Consider the following 21,334-nt stretch of genomic DNA (forward strand, 5'->3'; position numbering starts at 1 on the left):
AGCCGACTTAAAGTGGATCTCGTTGGCAGAATTTTCTCATGGCGTTGTGAATGGCAATAGATAGAATTCCCGCAGGTATAAGAGTGATGCCATAAAAGAGCAAAGGCGTCTGCGACCGAAGAGTCACTAGTCAAGACGTAACCGAGTGCGGGGCAAGTGTCGGGCTCGGGCGCCTGAACGGGGAATGCGAAAAAGCGCCCAAGCATGGTGTGATCATGGCAAATTATGAATGTTGACCAAAAGCGCCAGTGAGAATGGCGAGACCTCTTGAGCTAAACCTCCACCTCCCCACTCAGTCTTGCTACGCGTGGTCTAAGGACTGCCGCCAGAGTCCATAAAACCAGTCGTTTTCAACCCCTTGCTTGTAACTAGCTCTACAACCATGGGGAACGACAAAACTCAGCTCGAGGATCGTTACAACCTGCCCACTCCGGAGCCAGAGTCACCTTCGATCTCTCGTTCTCGCAAGCCGTACCGTTTCTCCACCTTATGTACCACTGTCGAGAACCCGAACTCTGGCCACAAGGACCAACACGGGAGCTCCAGTGTTCCGATCTATCAGACGGCTACCTTCAAGGGTGTTGGCGGAGAGTATGACTATAGCAGGAGCGGAAACCCCACGAGGACCCACCTCGGTGAGTGATCAACCACATGCGTCAGGCCAAAACACCGGAGATAGCTGATCGGCGGTCACTCAGAGCACCACATTGCGAAGATATCTTCTGCCAGCCATGCCTTCGCCGTCTCCTCCGGGATGGCCGCTCTGGATGTCATCACCCGTATCCTGAAACCAGGCCAAGAAGTCATCGCCGGAGATGATCTCTACGGTGGTACCAACCGTCTACTCACTTACATCCGCACGCATATGGGAGTCACTGTCCATCATGTCGACACTACCGACGCGTCTACTATCGTCCCATACCTCAACCCTGGGAAGACTGCTATGGTTTTGCTAGAGAGCCCCACCAACCCTCTGCTAAAGATAGTAGACATTGCCGCGATTAGTGCCATGGTTAAGGAAAAGTGCGAGGACGCTGTCATAGTCGTGGATAACACTATGATGAGCCCGTACCTGCAGCGTCCGCTTGAGCACGGTGCAGACATCGTCTACGACAGCGCTACCAAATATCTTAGTGGACATCACGACCTCATGGCCGGTGTCATCACCTGCAATAGAGACGACCTAGCCAAGGTATGGTGGCTATCACAGATTCATGCATCATGTCCTCATCCGTCTTTGCAGCAAGTGGCTTTCGCTATCAATGCAGTCGGCAATGCTTTGACGCCTTTCGACTCGTTCCTCCTTCTCCGAGGCACGAAAACTCTTGCTATTCGCATGGACCGCCAGCAGTCTACTGCTATGCTCGTCGCTCAGATGCTACAGCAGCTTGGCTTCGTTACTCATTACCCGGGGCTTCCCGGTCACCCAGGAAAGGAGATCCATGAGCGCATCGCCGACGGTAAGTACATCTTCCGTGCCCTATCTTCTCTACCTAAGCCAAGATTGCCAGGGTATGGTGCCGTACTCTCCTTTGAGACAGGTGACAAGGAACTCAGTGAGCGCATCGTCGGCGCCACTCGCTTGTGGGGAATCAGCGTCAGCTTTGGTGCTGTGAACAGCCTCATCAGCATGCCTTGCGTCATGTCGTACGTGACTGATCTAATGGATCACGCCATAGAGTCCCTTACAGCAATTATACAGACACGCTTCTATTGACCCTGCGACGCGTGCGGCACGCGGTCTGCCAGAGGACCTTATTCGTCTTTGCGTCGGTATTGAGGACCCGGCTGACCTCCTCGATGACCTTCGCCATGCGCTCCTCGATGCAGGAGCGATTTCCATGACCGCGAACGACTTCATGCGCATCCCTGCCGCTGTAAACAGGGCTGTGGAGAAGCTTGCTCTTGGAGAACCTCTAATTCAGATGAAGAGGCGCCAAGAGGACCGCGAGTGGTTCTTCAGTGCTCCCGGAAAGGTCATCCTCTTCGGCGAGCATGCGGTTGTGCACGGAGTTGTAAGTCGATTTCCTCCATCTCTTTACTTTCACGCTAAGGATATATATATATCCTTAGACCGCTGTTGCTGCTTCAGTTGACCTACGCTGCTATGGTCTGACTTCACCGCGTTACGATAATAGGATCTCAGTCCGCTTTACCAATATCGAGGACTACCATCACGAATGGGATCTTGACACTTTACCATGGGATGCGGTCTCTCCAGTGCCTCCAGGGGACACACATCCGGAGAACCTGGATCAGGGATTGATACAGGCGATTAACGAGCGGGCCCTTCCGCCTACGCACAAGATGCCGCTAAAAGCTCATGCAGCCATGGTTGCCTTCTTGTATCTCTACATGACTATGACGCACGGCGGAGAAAGGCCTTCCTTCAACCTTACTATTCGTTCCACCCTACCTGTGGGTGCCGGTCTGGGATCGTCTGCGGCATTCTCAGCGTGCGCCGCTGCAGCTATTCTACTCCTTCACCAGCGCATCGAAATACCTCCATTTCCACAAAGGAGTCGTTCGCCCTCCGACGACGACCCGGGTCATGTTCACGTCCACCACGAGGGCAGACGTGCGATTCCATCCGCTACCTCCGAGGAGATAAACCGGTGGGCGTTCGTCTCCGAGAAGGTGCTGCACGGCACCCCTAGCGGTATTGACAATACCGTCGCGGTCTTTGGAGGCGCTTTGGCGTACACGAAGCCTGGCTTCGGACGAAAGAGCGGCGTGGAGAAGATCAACGGGTACGTCTTTATTTACCTATCACGATGCAACAAACAATGACGGCCGATCCGCAGCTTCAAATCGCTGAAATTCCTGCTCACCGACTCCAAAGTCGGCCGAGATACGAAGGCCCTAGTGGCAAAGGTTGCACAGAAGAAGCTCGAGGTATGTTTAATCTTGGTGCATCGACTTCCGGCCTCTGACAATCTCCGTAGGAGCCTCATCTGGTTAACAGCATGTTCGAGGCAATTCAAAGCATTTCCGACGAGGCGAGGCGCGCGTTGGGCGACCCTGAACTCTCTCGTCACCAGCTACTCAGTGCGCTTTCGGTACGCCGTTATCTGCCCTCGTGACACTAGTATGGCTTACATATCGTACGACTCCCTGCAGGCTCTTATCGAGGAGAATCACAGCTATCTGGTGTCTCTCGGCGTATCTCACGACTCGCTCGAGCTCATCCGGCTCAAGTGCGCTTCGGCGCCTTACAACCTGAGCACCAAGCTCACTGGCGCTGGCGGAGGCGGCTGCGCCGTCACTCTGGTCCCTGATGGTGCGTGTATTCAGAGCAAGGACAACGGGAGTCGGTTTCTTACACTGTTCGCACAGAGTTCACGGCGTCTGAGCTGGAAGCCCTTGCCAAGGACCTGTCAGCCGCGAACTTCGACCCTTACTTCACCGCAGTAGGCGGCTCGGGCCTCGGAATCCTGTCCCCATACGAGCACGAGAGCTTCACAAAGCCTGCAGAGTCAGTGACGCCCTTGACGCCTCCTGAGACTCCTGCCGAGGGCCCCGCCCAGACACCCCTGCTTCGTGACGACTTCGCTGCTGTTAGCACGGAAGAGCTCTCCAAGTGGGCCGAGCAGCGTGGTCGCTGGCTGTTCGTGTAGATGTTGTCGCCTAGTGTCATACATGTATAAAAGAATCGTTGCGGATATATCACGGTGATCTTGTAATATTAGAAAGGAGTGCTTGGACCATTCTGTGCAATGATGATACCTGAACCAACTAGTCAGTTTGCCTGTTCCAAACGTAATTATTCACTGCAGTTATCTTCCAGCTTGCACATCATCTTTGCCACTAACGACGCCAACGGTGTAAACCACTCCGCAGCATACGACCCGCCATCAGCGCTCAGCGGTCGACGTCGAGACGTGCATCAGTGGACCTGCGGAAAAAAATAGGCGCCAAAATCTCCAAACGACTTGACGCACCGCCTTGCGCACCGCGTGCGTACGCAGATTTTCGGCTTCCATTCCTTTTTTCCCTAAGATTTTTTGGTGTCATACTTGCGCGACCCAAACTATGCGTTCAAGTTCGGACTAGTACAGACTCAGACTGAATTGAAACATCATCTCTCACATCACACGAGCAGGTAAAAGATAGGGTGATTATAGTTGGCTTGTCTAGCCTGCTAGACAAATGAAACACAACGGGTAGCATCGTGCCTAACATGTCAAAATTGTAGGCCGGGATCGCAGGTCGGGAACTGGCGGGCGCTCCAAGCTCATGTGAAGCGACCGATCTGAAAGTTCCGGGATGTCGAACCCCAGCCCGACATGACGGCTACGATGGAATCCATCGCTCTCCAACTGCATCCTGAGCATATTGGCCCAAGCCTGGCTGGATGACGGGGTGTGGTCCAGGAAGGCTGGGAATGCTTTGACGGGCGTCACCCGTGGTGCAGGGGGCACCGGACGCCTCCACCGGACTGGAACCCTGTGCGCGATACACATGGCAATTTCCAGCGGGCTCGGCGTCGACGGTGGCGAGTTTGGATCGAAGAAGAATTCGGGCGTGAAGTACGGAGTAGGCACATGGGGCTTGAATGGATATGGCGCCGCGAATGCGCCCTTGCCCCCAAGCACCTCTTCCGGCTCCGGTTCCTCTTCGATAGTATTCAAGCGCATGTACAGGGTGCGGCCCATGGTGATCACCTTATAGACCCCTGTGAAAAGTTGAGTGATATGCTGACAAAACACGATAGCGTTGGAGATACTCACTGTACTCGCCGCGGGCATCGTGACGATAGTACTTCATGTTTAAACAGTAGATGACAGTGGTAATCAATAACTTTGTAGTGGTAGAGTGAAAGCAAGAGATGTTGTCGTCCACTAGCGAGCATAGGGCCCTCTTATGTGTTTCGCGGCGTTGTACTTGTTTGTGATCAGCGGGACAGACGGATGGTAGGATTTTGGTATCCTGTTCTTCACTGCTGCCGTCGAGGAATCGTAAGACCAGGTTGGGTGTCGGATATTGCGAATTAGGAAGGGTGTCGGGAGGATCGACGGGCGGATAGCGTGCTTCCCGCGGCCAGCCTCAGTTTGGCAAGTGTAGTGGTTGGGATTGAAATAATTGGATATTGGCCTTCTCGTGAGATGTTCTTCCCTGAAGCCTCGCTTCTGGTGCAGCCAGGTCCTGGCAGGCGCAGACAGAGCAACTGCGAGTCGAAAGACACCCAACAAGCTGTCGATATTTCGGAAGCGCCGACTTCTGTTGCCACGACCAAGGTACGTCGACGCGCGAGGGGACTGCGAACTTGGTCTCGATTATAACGCGTCGATTCATCCTACGGTCCATTTTGAATATCGCATTCTCAACTTGTCGAGAAAAGACAATTTTGAGAGTCTCGTTGCCGTGCTGGAACCAAATGTATGCTTTCCGCTGTTTATTTGGTTGCTCTGGACGCGACATAAAAGGCGGGCCTCGTCTCATGGCTAAGTCCTCAAATTCATCTACTGCTACTATCAGCACTATCAGCCTCTGACGACAATGTCTTTTGCATTCGACACTACTTACCTGGCCAGTCCAGGCAACGACATCCTCGCAGACTTGAAGTCTGACGATATTTCTCGTACTCCCATGCCTGCCCTTCCCTCTCCCATTACTCCACGAAGGATAAGGGTCACAGCCGTGATCAATACGTGCTCGGACGGCAGCAACTCCACGACGTATAATGTTGAAGAGGTTCCTCGTGCTGCTGAGCGGGTTATGAAGGCGATCTCGCCTCCGCTCCTTGGCTGCCGTCGAAGCCGCAGTCGCTCGCAGTCGTCTATCCGCAGCGACGAATTATCCCCTCGCACTCCATCGCCTTCTATCTTCGGGTCATTGACCTCGCTGTCGCCGTTCACTCCGTTTGGCGCGCCTCGTATTGGGTGTCTGCCGTCCTCAGCGCTGGAAGACGGCCGGGTCGCGTTCCCGGACCCCGAGTGGGCAGCGTACGACTCGGACTCGTCTTCCGGCAGAGCGTTGCACTGCACAAACGCGTTGCGCTTCGAACCTTTTGCAGATGAGGAGGAACCCCATTATTACCTTCCAACGAACCTCTTCTCGCCGGAACTGGAGATGAGCGAGGCTGAGTTCAAGGAGTCAGTATTCCTGTGGATCGAGAGGAGGAAGAACAGGAAGGCTTACAAGGGCACTGAGGACGCTCGTCGATGACGAAAGGACAATGCTGGGCGACGGGCGTCAGTGTGTCAGACGTTGTACTATACCTTCACTTACGTTTTACTGAAGAGCGCGAGTTGTGTCCTGGACATAACGATAATGATAAATTCGTGGATGCTACTGTACATTGAGCTCACATTGAGATCACAAACCAAGAGTCCTAGTGAATACACCTGCATGCGGGGTCGTCGACGCCGAGACACTGCAGAAACTTGCGGTACATGACATCCCTCCCCCGATCATCCATGTACTTGGACATGAGATCTTCCGTATCAGCCGCCAAATCGGGGTCATCGTCCTTCAATGCCTTGAGATATATGGCATGCATGGAGTTAAGCTGAGCGTAGGTAACGCCGATCGTCTTGTGGAAGAGGTTGCTCAGCGCTACAACCCAAGTATTGGCGAGCTCGCGGAAATCCGGTGCAGCGTACTGAAAGAAAGCGTCATGATATTTCGCCAATGACCTCCTCCTGTCAGCCTTCCCATTCTGGGCCTCAGCGAGCCAGTCGTCGAGCAGGCGCACGGCATGACTTTCCGGATCAAAGCCAGCACAGAACGCTGCAAGGACGTAGTAAAACGACTCCAGGTCGTGCCGATAGAAGTGCTCGCCGGTCCACCAGGAGGCGTAGAAGTCCGCAGACATGAAAGGTCGGGAACCGAGACGCTTCCGCTCACTTCTTGGCTGGTTATGTGGGATAGGTGCGCCTGCGAGATCCCAGTCGCCCAGGACACCGTGGATCTGCCCGTCGCGCTCGGCAATCATAATGTTTTCCAGGCTGATGTCCATTTGCAGGATATTGGCAATCTCATATACCCAGTGATGTGCTGTGAGACACGGATTCAACAGGGCTTCTTGTGAAGGCATTCGATGTGACTTACCTTGGACAGCATCCAGGAATACAATCTTGAACTCCTCAACGTCGCCGACCGCCGTCAGAGGCAGGTACTCCTCCATTACTTGTAAACGGAAGATTCGCTCTTCAGACGGAAGGGGCAATCCGAAAGAGGCCCGTGGGAGGCCACTGTCCTCCACCGATAGATCTAGCGAGCATTTCAACTCGGGGATAGATGGGAGGTATTGAGGCTTGCGCTTCTTAAGCGTCCGTCGCACTGCTCGAATGATTTGATCCTCTGCATGGTGATGAACAGGTGACCAGGACATCTTGACGACGAGAGGATCAGTGCCAAAGAGCTGCTTGGTCTTTCCGGCGGCCAGCGCACTGAAGACCGTTGTGCCACGCCCGACGATCGCAGTGACAGTGAGCGGCACCTTTTCATCGCCTGCGCACTTGAGCGTGATGGCATCAAGTTGGACGCCTTCGGCATCGCGAAGATCGACCGCATCCAACCGTGCTTTGCGGAAGTCGATCTCGTCGGGGGATGTGAAGGTGATGAGCGGGCAGATACCCATGGAAGTAGTGGCAGCCTTCGCGATGGCAAGACCGGCGCTCCACAGATGGTATGGTTCGAGGAAGATGTTGAAGGTCTGTGAGATGACGACGCCCATACGGTCGATGTACCAAAAGGTGGCCTCGTGATCACGGATAACGATACCGCTTGTCCAACCCCGCGCGCTGGAGGACATGAGAGGCAAAACGTACTGCAACGTCTGTGCTTCGGCACCAGTGAGCCCGTCCTTCCTCGAAGACCTGGAGGCTACCGGCTGTTGAATACACTCGTCTGAAGATGGCTCGTCGCTCTTGACTACGTGGACGAAGGCCTTCACGCGATGCCAGTGTGTCCACCGGATGCACTTGACCTCCTCCCAATCGTGAGTCTGCATATCCAACGCGAAAGCGGAGGATGTTGTCTCCTTCCACAGGTCATGTGCATGGTCAAGCTCGTCTTCCGTAAGAGTCTTGAGCTTGATTCGTCGTAGTATCCGCTCGTCGTAGCAGCCAAGCAGTCCTAACACGCGATGTTAGCACGGCCGCAACAGTATTAGACGCCTGAATATACTTCGGAGGGCTTTAGGTAGAGTGAGCCGGACATCGGGAGACAGCCTATGTGCATCAACTTCGCCTTGCCAGACGTGTCGTACGAAGTTCTCGATGTTGTAGTTTCGATGAATCTTGCCCTCAAGGGAGCGCAAAATTCGTGGTTTCATTTCAGGTCTGTGGAAGGAAGGTTAGTCCCAAATGCGAGCATGTGATACCGATAATCGTGAGCCTCACAGTCGACAGGCGTGGCCGAAGCAAACGGAGACAAGATGGTCGTTGCAGAACAAGTTGATATCGAGCCGCTGGACCCTGTCATAAAACGGGTCAAGTGGCCGTGTCCCAATTATGCGAACAAACACGCACAATGCGCGAACACCACGTGTAGCGCCTTGTCTGTTATAAAAGGGTAGCCAACAAGAGAACCAGGAACGGCAAACGCTTACGAATTTATGCCCTTCATCTAAAAAACTTCAGCGCATTCAGCATATTGCCGTTCGCTTACCAGCCCGTCGCAATTCATTCATATCGGAAACGCAGGCAACGCGCGCATACGGCGTTTCCTTCAAGGAAATGAACCATGCTCCATGCAGTAAGTTCAATGTCCAGTATCGCTCGGGAGAGCAAGAGAAAATGTAGTCGCGTGATCGCAGTCGACGTCTGAACACGCCCTCAGCTCTAAGTGTATTTTGTGACGGCACAGACAGGGCCTCGCGCGTGCAATTACTGGATGTTGTATCCTACAAAACTTCTCCGTCCAACGATTTCCCCAACCTAGGCGGCGGGTTCAGAAAATGCTCTCGAGGTCACCGAAACGGAGATGACACGAGGACTCGCCTTAAAGATACCATACGCCTCTAAAGCATAAATACCAATCTTGGCGTACTCTCCGGTGCGAAAGATCTCCCTCCAGTACGAGAGGTTGGATGCACGGGACCATATTGTGTTGTACGCGTTTTGAACGGTGGACAGAGAGGGAGGTTGCAGGCGCTCCGCGACATAGATCTGCTTGAGGAACTCGCGTGCGACCCGGAAGTTGAAGGCAAGGGGCTCGCGGTAAGCTAATTCAGCCATAGCAGCACGTTATAATGTTATAACCATGCAGAGAATGGGTCATTTGCGCCGGGAAGTGTCCGTGAGTCAATGCAGCTTATATGCAATATAGCGCAGTACATACCACCGAAAACGTTGGCAAACTTGTCGCCAACAGGGCCCAAAAACTTCCTTCCTTTCTCAGCGGCTTGCCCCGCGTACTTCTGGGCGGAGGCGAACGCGTCCTGGGCCTTCTTTTGGGCAGCCTCAGTGCTGGAGTTCGTGGACGCAAAGCGCGTCTGCTGAAATTGGAGACGATGCCTCAGGGGCTGAGCGATGCGGGATGCCGGGCGGACCATCGTGTCAACGGCCGACGACGCCTGGGATGGTGTGATAAGAGGTGGTATAGAGACGTCGACGACGACGACGACGGTGACGGTGACGAGCCAACGAAAAGGCGGCTTCCGGGACAAGCCGCCCTGCCACGTGCTCTTGCGGAGGTAACGGGCGGCTTCCCCGGCCCTTTCTCCGGGTCCCAACATCGTCTCCTCTTTTTCGCGTACAACATGCTCACACAACGGGCAAAACCCGCATCCAGTTCCGCGCGAGGTGCGACTGGACACGGAAGACACGAATGGCCTGCTTTCCGTAGCGAGCGTGCGTAAGCTTAGCTGAGGACATCTCGAGGGTCGGTAGTTGAGGACTGGGTGGTCTGTTCAGTAGTTAGCAATGTAGGAGCCAGGTCGCTGAGAGAGCGAGCTACATATACCAATTCGCGTAGAGTGGTCGGATGAGCTGATAAGGAGACCGACTGCGCAGAGGAAGCGGATGTACCAAGGGAGACAAAAGGAGTCAGACAATGGGCCTCCGCCAGTCTGGAATAGTCTTTAACACAAATCCTGAGAAGTGTTGCCGAGACAAGGCCCCTCTGAAAGCTCGGGAAAATCACTCAACAAGGCTCGACTCTACGACATAAGTACTTGCTACATGTTCCTAGAGCAAGCTGAAACATACTGACTCTGGCTTCGAGCACGGCAGCTAACGGAGTATCATGCACCAGAAGATGTGTGGGAGGAAAACATGATAACAATTACAAATGAGCGAGTGACACAACGGGCAAAACCCGCATCCAGTTCTGCGCGAGGTGCGACTGGACATCATCTCCAGTACCGCATCCAGTACCGCATCCAGTCGCGCAATCAGTCGTGGGAATTACTGTCGTGATTGGCTGAACCCCTCCAGAAAGGCAGTGTCAAGTACTAAAGATAGAAGTGATGCGCCGCCCCAGTGCCCGACGCTGTCCACCCTTGTGTCAGTGGAAATAATTGCCGCGGTGCCTAAATATTTATTCATAAATAACACATTTTTGGTCCTCGTGAAACTTGTGTCAAGGCTACAGATTTGATAGCGTCGCAAGCCATAAATCTAATCGCGTCGCCCTTGCATGGGATCATGTGATGCATGCGCCCAGCGCTCAGCGCGCAGTGAGCAGCGCCGCGATTTTCGGGTCCACATCCTCAGCGAGCAAAGAGCTATGGCGAGGAAGGGTTGGACGTTCCCTTCATTTGGCTAACGGCCACAGTGTCGATGTGCACGGGCGGAGGGGTGCTAGCCCCTGCGAATTCGGCAGCCAGCGCACTCGAAGTCGCATGAAAGCCTCTCAATCTGGCAGGTAGCCTTGAGAATGCGCGCGGAATATTGCTTATCCCCCATCACGCCATCACGCTGTGCCGCTGTTCAACGTTCAACGTTCAGCGCTCAGCCGGCACCTGAGAAATAAGCTGGCGAAATAATCTGAGAATTGCTTTGGACAGTGGACACTGACACAACTTCAAGCTGATGTTGTGCGCGAGGCCAACGGGCATACTATCGTGGAGTACAATGTCACGTCCTTGTTGGAAGGTGATATCGATGTCGCGTGAGTGTTGAATTGAACGTGGCGACGTTAGGAGAGGCTGTAGCGATGCGCGGAATCAGTGCAGTCTGTTAGAATGACGGCTACTAACGAGTGCACATACCCACAGGTACACCAAGGGAGATAATTCTGTCATCGTCGCCACCGACTCTAGTACGTTGTTCGATTGTGTTGATTTTGATCACAAGTCCTAATTTTTGCTGCAGTTAAGAACATTACATATCGTGCGTTAGCCAGCTACTCTCGTATTCCTTCCATGTCTCCGACGGTTTACCATCACAGATCTTGCGAAGACGTCTCCGCACATCTTACACCCTGAACGCTTTGGAATGCACCTTGGCACCTATTTAGTCTCGAAGTACGATCACATTCATAAGGCCTTCATCACCATCGAACAGCTCCGCTGGAAGCGCATCGACGTGAACGGCAAGGAGCACAGCCACTCCTTCTGGAGGGACGGTGACGAGAAGCGTCTGGTTGATGTTGAAGTACGTTGGCAATGTCTTCTTACCATGTGGCAAGTGCTTAGGTTCCATTTAGGTAGACGCCTCTCAGGGCAAGGACAACATCACCGTCACTGTCTCTGCCGGCATCTCAGATCTTCTTGGTGCAGTATCAACGTCAACCTGAGGACTTCTATCAACTCACTTATCTCTAGTGCTGAAATCCGCCGGCTCTAAGTTCGAAAACTTTATTCGAGACGAACACACGACCCTTGTTGAGGTTAACGATCGGATTTTCTCCACGTCTGTCGACCTCAAGTACACCTTTGCGTCGTTTACGGTCCCGAAGAACGCGGTCGTGGATTCCTTCAAGCTGCCAAGCGCTTTGAGCGCCGAAGGCACGGCTTGGGACGGGAATGTCGTCGTTCAGAAGGCACGCGTCGCTACCCTCGAAATTTTCGCGACGGACGACAGCGACAGCGTTCAGGTAAGGATCTCTAATCTACCGGCCCAGGTCATGTTCCAGGACTCAATGGATGTGTGTCAATATCATAGGCGTCGCTGTACAAGATGGCTGAGCGAATCCTGGCGGAGAACAGCCTCGTCCAGACGGTCTCGTACAGCCTTCCCAACAAGCACTACATCCCGGTAGACATGCGTTACGTCGGGATCGATAACCTGACTCCGTACGTCCCCCCTCCTCTCTCTTTCTCTCTCTCTTTTTTTGGATCATGCTGCCTTGTCTGCTTTGCCGCCATCACTAGTCTCTTTGACAGCTGCACAGCTGAATTTCAATCCCGCCTCATGGCTGGACCTTATCTGCCTTCCTCATACAAAGCGTCGGGCGATGCCTTGCCTCGGCGCATTACACCCGAGGTTATGTATCGTGCTCGCCTTTATTGGCTATCGCACCTGTTTTTATTTCTGACCGAATGCCTCCGTCGGTATTCTTGCCGAGCTTATCTTCTCCCGTGGTCATTTGTTTGTTTGCATCGTTGCACGCTTCGCATGCAATTGGTCCGCTTCCCCGGACTTGTTTGCGGATTCGTCACGTTGCGCATGTCCAATATCGGGATGTGTCATATGACTACTTTTACCTTTCAACTTTTCGTCATCTTCTCTACGTGTTTGTGATTGGCCGCGGTTCCTTGACAGCTCTGTGAACAGGGTTGGCGGCAGTAACCAATATTCTTATTGGCTATCTGTTGAACTTTCGTCGGTCGAGGGTGCCTTTGCATTGAATGCGAGACCCTTGCCCGTTTTCTCAGCGCGTTTTTGTTCCGCTTCTCTTGTGGTCGCAGCATTTGCTCCCTGCGAAGCAGGGCGTCGTTCGCGTACCTGCTGCTTAATTGTTTTAGGGAGTAGTTGTGAGAACGGAGCTTCATACCATTCTCATGCTATCTTCTCTCGTGAAACACTTCGGCGAGGTTGGTCTCTGCCATATTCCGCTCAGGCAGTGCCACGATCACACAGTTCTTCGCAGCACGACAGTTGCAGCCATAGATCTCGTGTGAATGGGCAGCGCATGGCACAGTGCTATTCTACCTACTTCATTTCGCGTTGGGGTCGCGCACCCAACCTGCGCTGACGTCCGGTGTTCATTTGCCTCTTCGCTTCCTCGTGGAGCGGGAACCTGAGCGGAAGAACAGATTACCCGGGGCGATCAGCTCAGTCTTTAATGCACGACGCCACTTGTGGTGTCTTGTGTTCGCGTGCTTCCGAGGTTGCGCATGCTCCACCGCGTCGAGTTGCTTCACCACACACGGCCGGTAATGGATAAGTCCATTCCTTGCTGTTTTCCGGAGCGCGGCCTGCTGCGCCGGTGTCACGGGCTTGATTGTACGAGGCAGAGCGTTCATGTGAACGTCGGTGACGACTGGGGCTAGCGATAGGACCAGCTGTTGAATGTGAATGTGTGTGCGTGCGGGGCACAGATGGGTGCGCGCTCGCACGCCGTATTTTTGCTTCCGGAAGTGGGGGAGCCTGCAGGGTTCGGCGCGCTGCGGTTGGACTAGCGTTATCCGGGGGAGGATCTTTTGCAGATGGCGAGAGATTGCAATTGCGATCCATTGGTTGCCGTTCTGTTGGGAAGGGGCGTGTCCCGGGGGCTGTTGCAGGGGTGGCAGGGCGCGGGCTCTTGCCCCATGATTATTTCTTTTCTGGCATTTTCCGCTGATTTTGCCCGCGTGATACGCGAAACATACCGGCGGTGAAGCGTGACGTGTGTGGAACATGTTGCCAGCCATTTTTCTTTGTCCCCTCCGCGAATTGTCAAAGTGCTCATGATTTTCATTTGACCAGGTCGTCCGCAGAGGTGTTCGTGCCCGTCGCAGCGCCGAGGTGAGTGCAGAGATCGTTGCGGAAAAAAGGCCCTGAGAAGCTGATGATGGATGACGTATGCAGCGGATTGATCTCTGCCACGATCTCGCGTCAGTGAGAGGTAACCCATTGCGTCATAGCTCCACACTTTGTCACGTCTGTGACCCGTTGCAAATATAAGCTTCTTTATATGGTGTCATGCTTTCTGAGTTTGGACCGAGTGACGGAATGGGTGTGATTGCGTGACATGATGTGTTGTTGTTTGTAGCGCTGCTCCACTGTTTGTGTCTCTCTCTCCACGACGACGGTGCGAGTCAGTCCCTCCGCCAGAAGCCATCAGCAATAATCCACTCCTCCTCTCCTCTCCTCTCCTCTCCTCTCCTCTCGCTGCACACCGCCTCCTCCCCCGACTCCCAGTCTCCTTTGCAAGTTCCACTCCTCGTACACCTCCACCTAGCAATACAGTATGGCCGGCGATCACAAGGTATGCGCCCGCTCCATATATTCAGCCCACACCAAACGACCCCGCCCATTCACGTTCTTCGTCTCTCTCCACAGTGTCCCGTCTGTAATTCCACCTTCACAAGACCTCAACATGTCGCTCGGCATATGCGTTCTCGTAAGTCATCTCGATATCTATGGCGCTTTTCCCAAGAGGCTGTGCAGCTTCGGCAGTCATGACGTGGGGAACGGTGGCTACCTTGTGGCACAACCTACGCGCGACCTCCGTCCTCATCATGTTCAAGACTCTGCTGTGCCGCCGTCCTCACTCCAACGCCTTGCTATAGGACCGAGTTAACGGCTATTTTCTCGCACAGATACCGGGGACCGGCCGTATAAGTGTCAGCACTGTGGGGATCAGTTTGCGCGCAGGTAAGTGCAGTCCACGCTTTTTTCCGAGTTGTTATGATAATAATTGTCCACATCGTCATTACCAGTGACCTCCTGTCCCGTCACATAAACAAGTGCCACGCGTCAGAGAAGCCTCCAACCACGACTGCCCCCAATAATAGACGTAAGGGGACGGCTGCGGCTTCGAGAGCTACCACGTCAAAGCAAGCTTGTGATCAATGTGTCACCTCCAGCCTCCCATGTGACGGTTGTAACCCGTGCTGTACGTCGGACGTCCGAGTGTTCTAGACCCAGATAGCCCTAATCATGTTTCTGATCTTGTGCAGCCAAGTGCGTTCAGCGAAAGTGCCGATGCACATACGTCAAATTCCACCGCCAGACCGCCCCTGCTGGGCCTGGGCATCCACCCCCCAACACTCTACCCAATTCGTCTCATCGTGGGTCCCTGCCTCTCGGCGGACGCCTCCCAGAGGAGTTCCTCATGCCGCCGGGTGCGGCGCAGGGTGGACTAAATTCTATGTACCTCCCGGCCGATTATCCTCTTTCTGCTGCATCAATGTATGCGCCTAACCCATACGATCCTCGCCCGTCGACCGCGCCGTCGCTCCCCATGTCTACTGGCGCTCGTGAAGCAGCCGAACCTACATCTGAGATGCTGGCGCGATATCGGGCCCAGGCGGAGCTACTTAGCCGGGCAGGAGTGCTTCCAAACGGTGCACTTGCCGGTATGGGCAATGCTGGTACCGTCATGCCGGGCATGTACAACACCGATGGCGCGACGTACGCCCGCTACAACTTGGCGTCTTCGCAAGCGCTGGTATGGGGCCAGCCAGGACACCCGTACACCGACAAGGACCTCGCAGAATACGCCGATGACGGCCAGTCCTTTCCAGCGGGAGGAGGGAGCGCGGCGCTATCGTCCCATCCTCCCACGCACGCAGCGCCATTCTCAGGCATATCCTGTGCCTCTGGCCATTCCTCTGGTTCTGATGCCAACCCAACCGCTGCAGGCTACGGTGGAGGCATACCCTTCCCTCAGCATCACACCACTCAAGGACACTCTTCCAGTCATCAAAGACGATCGGAGGAATTGAGCGACGACTATGGCAGTGACAGCGGTGTCAGCGTCCCATCTTCGGCCAATTCCAGCAGCGTGCATCTTCCGATGGATCATACGCAGCGTAGGCCGTTCACTGCAGAGTCTGCGAGCCCGACAATTCCATACCAGAACAACGCACGCAAAGACGATGGCGCGGGTGAGGGCGGTTTTTCTAGCGCCTTTGGTCTGATGTCTTTGGATGATCCCAATGTGCTGGCCGGGCTTGCCAATGACTCCGCGCCTTTCTTCTCCGCACTTAGTCACTTCGCGCACGCCGAAGGCAACACCCATAGTGCCAATTCATCCAGCACTTCCTTGCACACAGAGGCGTCGGCGAATGATGCCAGTTCGCAGACAAGCCACACCAGCCAGTCGTCAGTCGGAAGCTCGAGCAACATGGGCCTGAGTTTACCGACACCTACACCAGAGCTGATCGCGTCACTGAAGAACGGAGGGCTGCTGAGTGCAGGCGGTAGAGAGGCGCTGGATTCGAAGGAGCTGAGGGAATTTTGGAAGCAGTATATGCGTACGCCGTTGACTGGTCCCGGAGCAAACACACCTCTCTTCCCGCTGCAGACACCTACCGGTCCAGGACAGCAGCTCGGTGCTGGCATGGCTGGCTCTAGCATCACCTCCGGCGCTGGCAGGCCAAGCCCGAGCAGAAGGCATTCTCGGGTGGCGAGCTTGCCCAGCATGAAGACCCCTCCGATCCTTGGTCCGGGTACCACGCAAGAGATCAACAGTTTTGCCCCCACTGGCAGCTTCAGCCTGAGTCTTGGGCCCAAAGCGCGCGAGCGACAGAACCAGCATCAGACCAACCAGGTCGACCAGCAAGTCCAAGACGACCGCATGCGCCAGCATCCTCAAATGTCGTACTCGAGCGTGCGGACGACGCTGCACGGGGACGCCGACGACCTCAAGAGCTACGAGCAGGCTGTCTTGGCCAGGAAGGCGCCTACAATCTTGAACTTGGTTCCGAAGCGACGAGGCACGATGCCTGCGGGTTCCAGCGCACCAGACGTCAAGAGACAGGTCAACATGAGCCCGCCACATTTTGCGCAGGCGGCTGGTACCGTGGGAAATTTGACCCCTATACCTTCCTCAGTCAGGCAAACTCAGCACCAGCAGACATCCGACCCCTCCAGCAAGATAGGCGACTTACTCAATCGCGAACGGCCGAGTAGCTTGTCGAGCAGTCTGGCAGATGTCTTCGGGTCGCCTCAGCAGCAGCATCAGCAGCACCATCATGAGCAACAACACGATCATCACTATCCTGCTCAAGACCAGTATCGCATGCACCAACAAGCCGAGCCGTCTTCTGATTCCCCGCGCGAGTCGTCGGTTGGTGCGGACTCGGATAGTGCGGCGTCGGCGTCGTACCGGCCGTCCTTCAAGCGCCTAGCCTCTCAAACACTGGGCCCGCCGAACGCCAAGCGTGCGTTACTCGGCCCTGCGGGCTGGGACGACGTCCGTCACGGTTCGGAGGAGTCAGAGGCTATCGAAGAGGACGACGAGCTCGACGAGGACGACGCGACGTCGAAGCGGTTCTCCAAGAGCGGTTATGACGGGCGCAGAAGGTTCAGCATGCCTGCACGCACAGACGACGCCATCACGCTTCCCCCGATTCGGCCCGCTGCAGTCGGCCATGACTAGGTGCAGTTGCCGTCGCGCCCGTGAATGCGTACCGGTATTAATGAAATTTTACTCGTCAGCTCCTTTTCCTCTTTGCATGCGCGTACGAGGCCGTTGGACCCTCGTTAGAATGTGATACGGGCGGCTCGTACCAGCATATATCGCACGAATATTTTCTCCCCCAAGTCAGCTGTCTCGTGTCTTCTGGCACTTATTGTAGTCGTCGGCCGCTAATATGTAGCATCTTCCACTTCTGTTCCGTTCCTCCTCTACGTCTAGTTGTCTTTCTCAACGTGATTGTTCAACGTGTATTATAGTTTTCGAGAGTATTTTCTATTCTATGATAAAGTGCCCTGGAAAATGACATTGGAGGGTGTCGGTCCAAGAAATCTCGAAGGATGATCTTCGTAGTCTTGCAACATTTTCTTCAACAGTCGTGTGAAAAATTAATAATCCAATTCCAACCTACACCCCGACATATTTGGTAACAAACAACTTACACTACGGTAAACTGAACAAGCTAATCAGAACGCCGCCTTGCGGGTGGTACCAACTCTAAACGGCAGATAGCCGTCGTCGCAGACGTGTACCAAGGTGTTGTAACTGGCCATTCGTGTCATCTGCCGGCGGCTTCACTCCCCGCAGATGAACGTGTCGAAAATCGAGAAACGCGTGAGAAAAGCGGCGCTGACAGAAAAGGGTGCGCGGCGTACCTTGTGTGATGTTGTGTACGCGGTATGTACAACTGTCACCGCCGCGGGTCGCGAGGCCCCACCTACGGGCAGCTCCTGAAACTCAAAAACACCTCCATCGTCGCCGTCGAAGGACCAAAAGGGAACACGGGCTGGCGTGGGCGGGCCCAGTGTAGCCCGGCGTGTCCTGTGGGGGAGGAGCCACTCAGCCGCTGCGGGGAACCTTTCACCATCAGGGAAAGGGCGAGTCGAGTCGCCAATCGGCACGCAGTACGGGGTCTGGACTGGTCGCTGCAAGGCGTCGTCGCTGATCGGGGCGGCAAGCATCGGCCGGTCCTGGGGGGTTTCCACCTGGACAGATCCGAAGAGCGTGCGAGGGGTGGGGCGTACAGCGTCAACACGTGCGGGGTGTTAAGACATCTCTCTGGGTGCTGCGCGTCGGATGTCGGGTGGACTGCTGGGCTCGACGTTTGCTAGTTGAAAGGCCGAGGTCGAGCTGCAAAAGCGCGTCTTCAGGGTCGTCAAAGTCAAAGCGGCATCAAAGCTGTCAGGTCTATGAGATACCTGTGAGACATTGCGGCATAGGACAGACAATCTGCTGCACGCTTTATCGCTTGCTAGGCGTAGCCGGCGTTCGTCCATACAGCAGGACGGGAATGTGGGCGACAGCTAGCGGTGGTTCGGTAGCAAGGACGAAGTTCCAACTCCGCACTCATGTGAGGAACGTTCGTATCAAAGGGTCACTGTGGCGCTCAAGTCGACACGCATAGCATAGCAGTGCAGCTCTCATTTGTCATTCAAATTTTGTAGAAGTACAGGTATGAAGGCGTGATCGCGACCATAAGTGCGGAAAACATACATGCACGTCGCTGACAGCAGATCGCGATCTTACGACGACGACGATTCGGTGGGCGACCAAGCATCTGCGCATGTTCGGTCTGGGCGCTTGCTATTCCTACCCTTGCAATCCAACTTCCCGCAATCCTGGCAAGGGTTCACGCAGAAGGTGCGGCCACCTTTACCCTTACACTCGTTCGAGCCGCACTTGACACAGTGCCGCACACGGCGCGGGGTAGGTTCAGTTCCGTCACTGTCGACCAAAGCGAACGTCCTCTTCAGAGTGCTGGGAGGTTGAGGAGGAGGCGGGTGCCCGGGAGGGGGCGGATAGTATCCATAAGGCGGGTAGCCAAATGGAATACCATAGGGATTGGGCGGAGGCGCGTATGGGTTGTAGTCTGCAGGGGGAGGCGGAACGGCGACTTGATTATTCATGTTTGGGTCGCTTGGCCCAGCCTCAGGCATGGTGCTACCACTTGCCTCAGGCTGATTATTCTGAGTAGCCCAGGCTTCTTGGAATTCCTCGGTTTCAGGTCCCTGAGGAGAAATCAGCTTGGACGAGAATTGCATGATCAAGCAGCGCACGCACCCCCTTGTTTAGTGTGTTATCAACTTCCTGCTCATCATCCTCATTAGACGGACCTTGGCCCTCATTAGTGTTGGACATATCGGCCGCTTCGGGCTCTTCTGCATTGTCCCGCTTCTCCTCCATCCCGAGCTGTGATGGTTGCATGGCCCAGGGCTCGTCTGGCAGCCCCTGTATCACCGCGTGAACGACACCCAAGATAACATCCTTATGCAAGCCCGAACGCAACGAGACCCTGACCATGTCCCAGAGCCCAGTAGAGACCCCCATGCCCCTCCAGCTCCAGACGTCCGCACCGGGTCCCATATCAGGAGTCGGTCCGGCACCCTGAATGAGCCGCGCCGGGAACTCGTCCTTGAGCTTCGTAGGAAGAGCGCGTAAGATGGAAGTGTCTGTGCTTGCGAAGCGACGACCTTCTCCTTGCTGTCCGGGCAGGCACACCAGCGAGCGGCAGACGTACTCGCAGCCTATGATAAAGAATGGTTTGCCGAGGTCGTAAATCTTGATCGGCCCAGAACTGATACGGCCCTTGTTAATGAGGGGCGTCGCACAGATGGGACAGGCGATGCCGTTGAAGACAAGTGGTTGGGGGTCCCAGTAGAGGAAACGATACTCAGAAGGGGTGCTTCGCTGGGTCGACGCGGATGCCGTAAGGGCGAAGTAGGCAGGCGAAGACGGCAGCCAAAAGGTCTTCAGGATGGAGTATAGTGCAGGAATGCTGGGCATGTTGTTATTCTTTGGGTTCGGAGTCAGCGACGCCAGGTGTGCCCGAAAAGCATCTTCAACGCTCGAGCCCGCAGCGGAGACCGGGTTGGGGGCGGAGAGCGCGGTCACCAAAGCGTGCAAGAACGCGTCCGTACGGTGTCTCGCGAGCTCGGCCCAGTTGTCGCGATCGAGGCTGGGGTCAAGGGGGAAGTTCATACTCGGAGGTGCTCGCACACTCAGGGACGCCATCGGTGCCGATATCGAGGCCCATTGCGCTGGATCAACGAATGCTGGGGGCTACGAAGTATGGTAGTTAGGTACCTGGAGCAGATGCAAGGGACGCCACGCACTGGATATGGTGGCCCGGGTGACTGCAGATTCGTCGGAGTGGCAAAACTCCCTGGGGCCCTCTTCCTCGGTCTGCCCGGCTTCTTCGGCCCCACCGAGCCCGCAGGCAAACCATCCTTCCTAGGCCTCCCAACGGGACGCTTGATCTTGGGCTCCGTACTGAGGTCGATGGCCTTCTTGCCGCTACCCTTCGGACGACCCGGACGACGTTTCACAGGCTGTTCCGGCTGCACAACTGTGGCTTGGGGCTGCAGGTGAGCGACTACATCTCCGGGCTGCGGAGTGCCCCCGGAGAGCGATAGTGGCTGGGAGGCGAGGGTGGCGGTCATACTGTGGACAGTGTTGTCTGGTGGTAGAGGACCCTCCCTAAGTCATGAAGGCGATTAGACTTGTTCACGACGAGGACTCGAATGACAGCTGTCAACAGATCCTTTGTGAAGCGGAAACACCATACGAAACAGACATTCAAAGCACAAGCGTAACCCGTCCAGCTACACTATTCTCCGTCGTACATCGGCCTTCATGAGTTCTTGCAACCCAATAAAGCCCGCAACGTAGGTGATTCACATGAAGGGATGGTGATGACATGGACCAATGCACGGGCGATGAATGAATGTCGCGGACAAGCCATGCAGCCATGACATGAAGTTATTTCGAAGAGATAAACAAGAAATGTTGCTCACATTTTCGTAACAATTTCGAGGACGAGGACTTGTTGGATATATTTTCGAGGGTAAGGATATTGTCGCAAATGAAGGCAGAC

General features: G+C 54.9%; 8 protein-coding genes across 8 annotated transcripts; 4 read left to right on the forward strand and 4 right to left on the reverse strand.

Annotated features, from left to right (window-relative positions):
* The first annotated feature begins 304 nt into the window (after positions 1-304).
* Positions 305-3,727, forward strand: PHACADRAFT_251611 (uncharacterized protein). Its single transcript, XM_007393054.1, has 10 exons — positions 305-635; positions 699-1,192; positions 1,244-1,460; positions 1,512-1,647; positions 1,703-2,015; positions 2,074-2,750; positions 2,805-2,895; positions 2,946-3,059; positions 3,121-3,280; positions 3,337-3,727. Exons 1-10 carry the CDS (start codon positions 383-385, stop codon positions 3,615-3,617), a joined length of 2,736 nt encoding a protein of 911 aa, XP_007393116.1. The 5' UTR covers positions 305-382; the 3' UTR covers positions 3,618-3,727.
* Positions 3,728-4,175: 448 nt separating this feature from the next.
* Positions 4,176-4,748, reverse strand: PHACADRAFT_88759 (uncharacterized protein; the record flags this gene model as incomplete). Its single annotated transcript, XM_007393055.1, has 1 exon — positions 4,176-4,748. The coding sequence occupies one exon, from the start codon at positions 4,746-4,748 to the stop codon at positions 4,176-4,178; it is 573 nt and encodes a 190-aa protein (XP_007393117.1).
* A 751-nt stretch (positions 4,749-5,499) lies between these two features.
* PHACADRAFT_206651 (uncharacterized protein) lies at positions 5,500-6,168 on the forward strand (the record flags this gene model as incomplete). The annotated part of the gene is made up of 1 exon (XM_007393056.1): positions 5,500-6,168. The coding sequence occupies one exon, from the start codon at positions 5,500-5,502 to the stop codon at positions 6,166-6,168; it is 669 nt and encodes a 222-aa protein (XP_007393118.1).
* A 47-nt stretch (positions 6,169-6,215) lies between these two features.
* On the reverse strand, positions 6,216-8,296 carry PHACADRAFT_206652 (uncharacterized protein). Its single transcript, XM_007393057.1, has 3 exons — positions 8,134-8,296; positions 7,054-8,082; positions 6,216-6,999 (listed from the first exon to the last, which is right to left on the reverse strand). Exons 1-3 carry the CDS (start codon positions 8,279-8,281, stop codon positions 6,335-6,337), a joined length of 1,842 nt encoding a protein of 613 aa, XP_007393119.1. The 5' UTR covers positions 8,282-8,296; the 3' UTR covers positions 6,216-6,334.
* Positions 8,297-8,770: 474 nt separating this feature from the next.
* PHACADRAFT_251615 (uncharacterized protein) lies at positions 8,771-9,574 on the reverse strand. Its single transcript, XM_007393058.1, has 3 exons — positions 9,289-9,574; positions 8,949-9,172; positions 8,771-8,885 (listed from the first exon to the last, which is right to left on the reverse strand). Exons 1-3 carry the CDS (start codon positions 9,500-9,502, stop codon positions 8,835-8,837), a joined length of 489 nt encoding a protein of 162 aa, XP_007393120.1. The 5' UTR covers positions 9,503-9,574; the 3' UTR covers positions 8,771-8,834.
* Positions 9,575-10,981: 1,407 nt separating this feature from the next.
* PHACADRAFT_251616 (uncharacterized protein) lies at positions 10,982-14,014 on the forward strand (the record flags this gene model as incomplete). The annotated part of the gene is made up of 9 exons (XM_007393059.1): positions 10,982-11,061; positions 11,168-11,211; positions 11,265-11,282; positions 11,341-11,546; positions 11,599-11,665; positions 11,717-11,988; positions 12,057-12,187; positions 12,286-12,289; positions 13,905-14,014. Coding segments are annotated over 8 exons (822 nt in total), but the record flags the coding sequence as incomplete, so codon positions are not given.
* Positions 14,015-16,369: 2,355 nt separating this feature from the next.
* On the forward strand, positions 16,370-17,725 carry PHACADRAFT_251618 (uncharacterized protein). The gene is made up of 2 exons (XM_007393060.1): positions 16,370-17,424; positions 17,484-17,725. The coding sequence occupies exon 1, from the start codon at positions 16,384-16,386 to the stop codon at positions 17,422-17,424; it is 1,041 nt and encodes a 346-aa protein (XP_007393122.1). The 5' UTR covers positions 16,370-16,383; the 3' UTR covers positions 17,484-17,725.
* A 1,149-nt stretch (positions 17,726-18,874) lies between these two features.
* Positions 18,875-21,318, reverse strand: PHACADRAFT_206656 (uncharacterized protein). The gene is made up of 3 exons (XM_007393061.1): positions 20,574-21,318; positions 19,522-20,520; positions 18,875-19,469 (listed from the first exon to the last, which is right to left on the reverse strand). The coding sequence occupies exons 1-3, from the start codon at positions 20,898-20,900 to the stop codon at positions 18,984-18,986; spliced, it is 1,812 nt and encodes a 603-aa protein (XP_007393123.1). The 5' UTR covers positions 20,901-21,318; the 3' UTR covers positions 18,875-18,983.
* Positions 21,319-21,334: the final 16 nt, after the last annotated feature.

Source organism: Phanerochaete carnosa (assembly GCF_000300595.1).
Source record: "Phanerochaete carnosa HHB-10118-sp unplaced genomic scaffold PHACAscaffold_3, whole genome shotgun sequence".
Classification (NCBI taxonomy): domain Eukaryota; kingdom Fungi; phylum Basidiomycota; class Agaricomycetes; order Polyporales; family Phanerochaetaceae; genus Phanerochaete; species Phanerochaete carnosa.

What these genes read in the sequence shown, in the direction of transcription:
- PHACADRAFT_251611 (XM_007393054.1), top strand. Translation starts at nt 383, where the DNA reads ATGGGGAACGACAAAACTCAGCTCGAGGATCGTTACAACCTGCCCACT. An exon ending in CCCCACGAGGACCCACCTCG is followed by an intron (nt 636 to 698) that starts GTGAGTGATCAA and finishes GCGGTCACTCAG; the next exon opens with AGCACCACATTGCGAAGATA. An exon ending in AGCATGCCTTGCGTCATGTC is followed by an intron (nt 1,648 to 1,702) that starts GTACGTGACTGA and finishes GCAATTATACAG; the next exon opens with ACACGCTTCTATTGACCCTG.
- PHACADRAFT_206652 (XM_007393057.1), bottom strand. Translation starts at nt 8,281, where the DNA reads ATGAAACCACGAATTTTGCGCTCCCTTGAGGGCAAGATTCATCGAAAC. An exon ending in TCTACCTAAAGCCCTCCGAA is followed by an intron (nt 8,083 to 8,133) that starts GTATATTCAGGC and finishes ATCGCGTGTTAG; the next exon opens with GACTGCTTGGCTGCTACGAC. An exon ending in ATTCCTGGATGCTGTCCAAG is followed by an intron (nt 7,000 to 7,053) that starts GTAAGTCACATC and finishes CGTGTCTCACAG; the next exon opens with CACATCACTGGGTATATGAG.
- PHACADRAFT_251615 (XM_007393058.1), bottom strand. Translation starts at nt 9,502, where the DNA reads ATGGTCCGCCCGGCATCCCGCATCGCTCAGCCCCTGAGGCATCGTCTC. An exon ending in GTTTGCCAACGTTTTCGGTG is followed by an intron (nt 9,173 to 9,288) that starts GTATGTACTGCG and finishes TGGCTGAATTAG; the next exon opens with CTTACCGCGAGCCCCTTGCC. An exon ending in AGGCGTATGGTATCTTTAAG is followed by an intron (nt 8,886 to 8,948) that starts GCGAGTCCTCGT and finishes CCCGCCGCCTAG; the next exon opens with GTTGGGGAAATCGTTGGACG.
- PHACADRAFT_251618 (XM_007393060.1), top strand. Translation starts at nt 16,384, where the DNA reads ATGGCTGGCTCTAGCATCACCTCCGGCGCTGGCAGGCCAAGCCCGAGC.
- PHACADRAFT_206656 (XM_007393061.1), bottom strand. Translation starts at nt 20,900, where the DNA reads ATGACCGCCACCCTCGCCTCCCAGCCACTATCGCTCTCCGGGGGCACT. An exon ending in CACCCGGGCCACCATATCCA is followed by an intron (nt 20,521 to 20,573) that starts GTGCGTGGCGTC and finishes CATACTTCGTAG; the next exon opens with CCCCCAGCATTCGTTGATCC. An exon ending in ATAACACACTAAACAAGGGG is followed by an intron (nt 19,470 to 19,521) that starts GTGCGTGCGCTG and finishes ATTTCTCCTCAG; the next exon opens with GGACCTGAAACCGAGGAATT.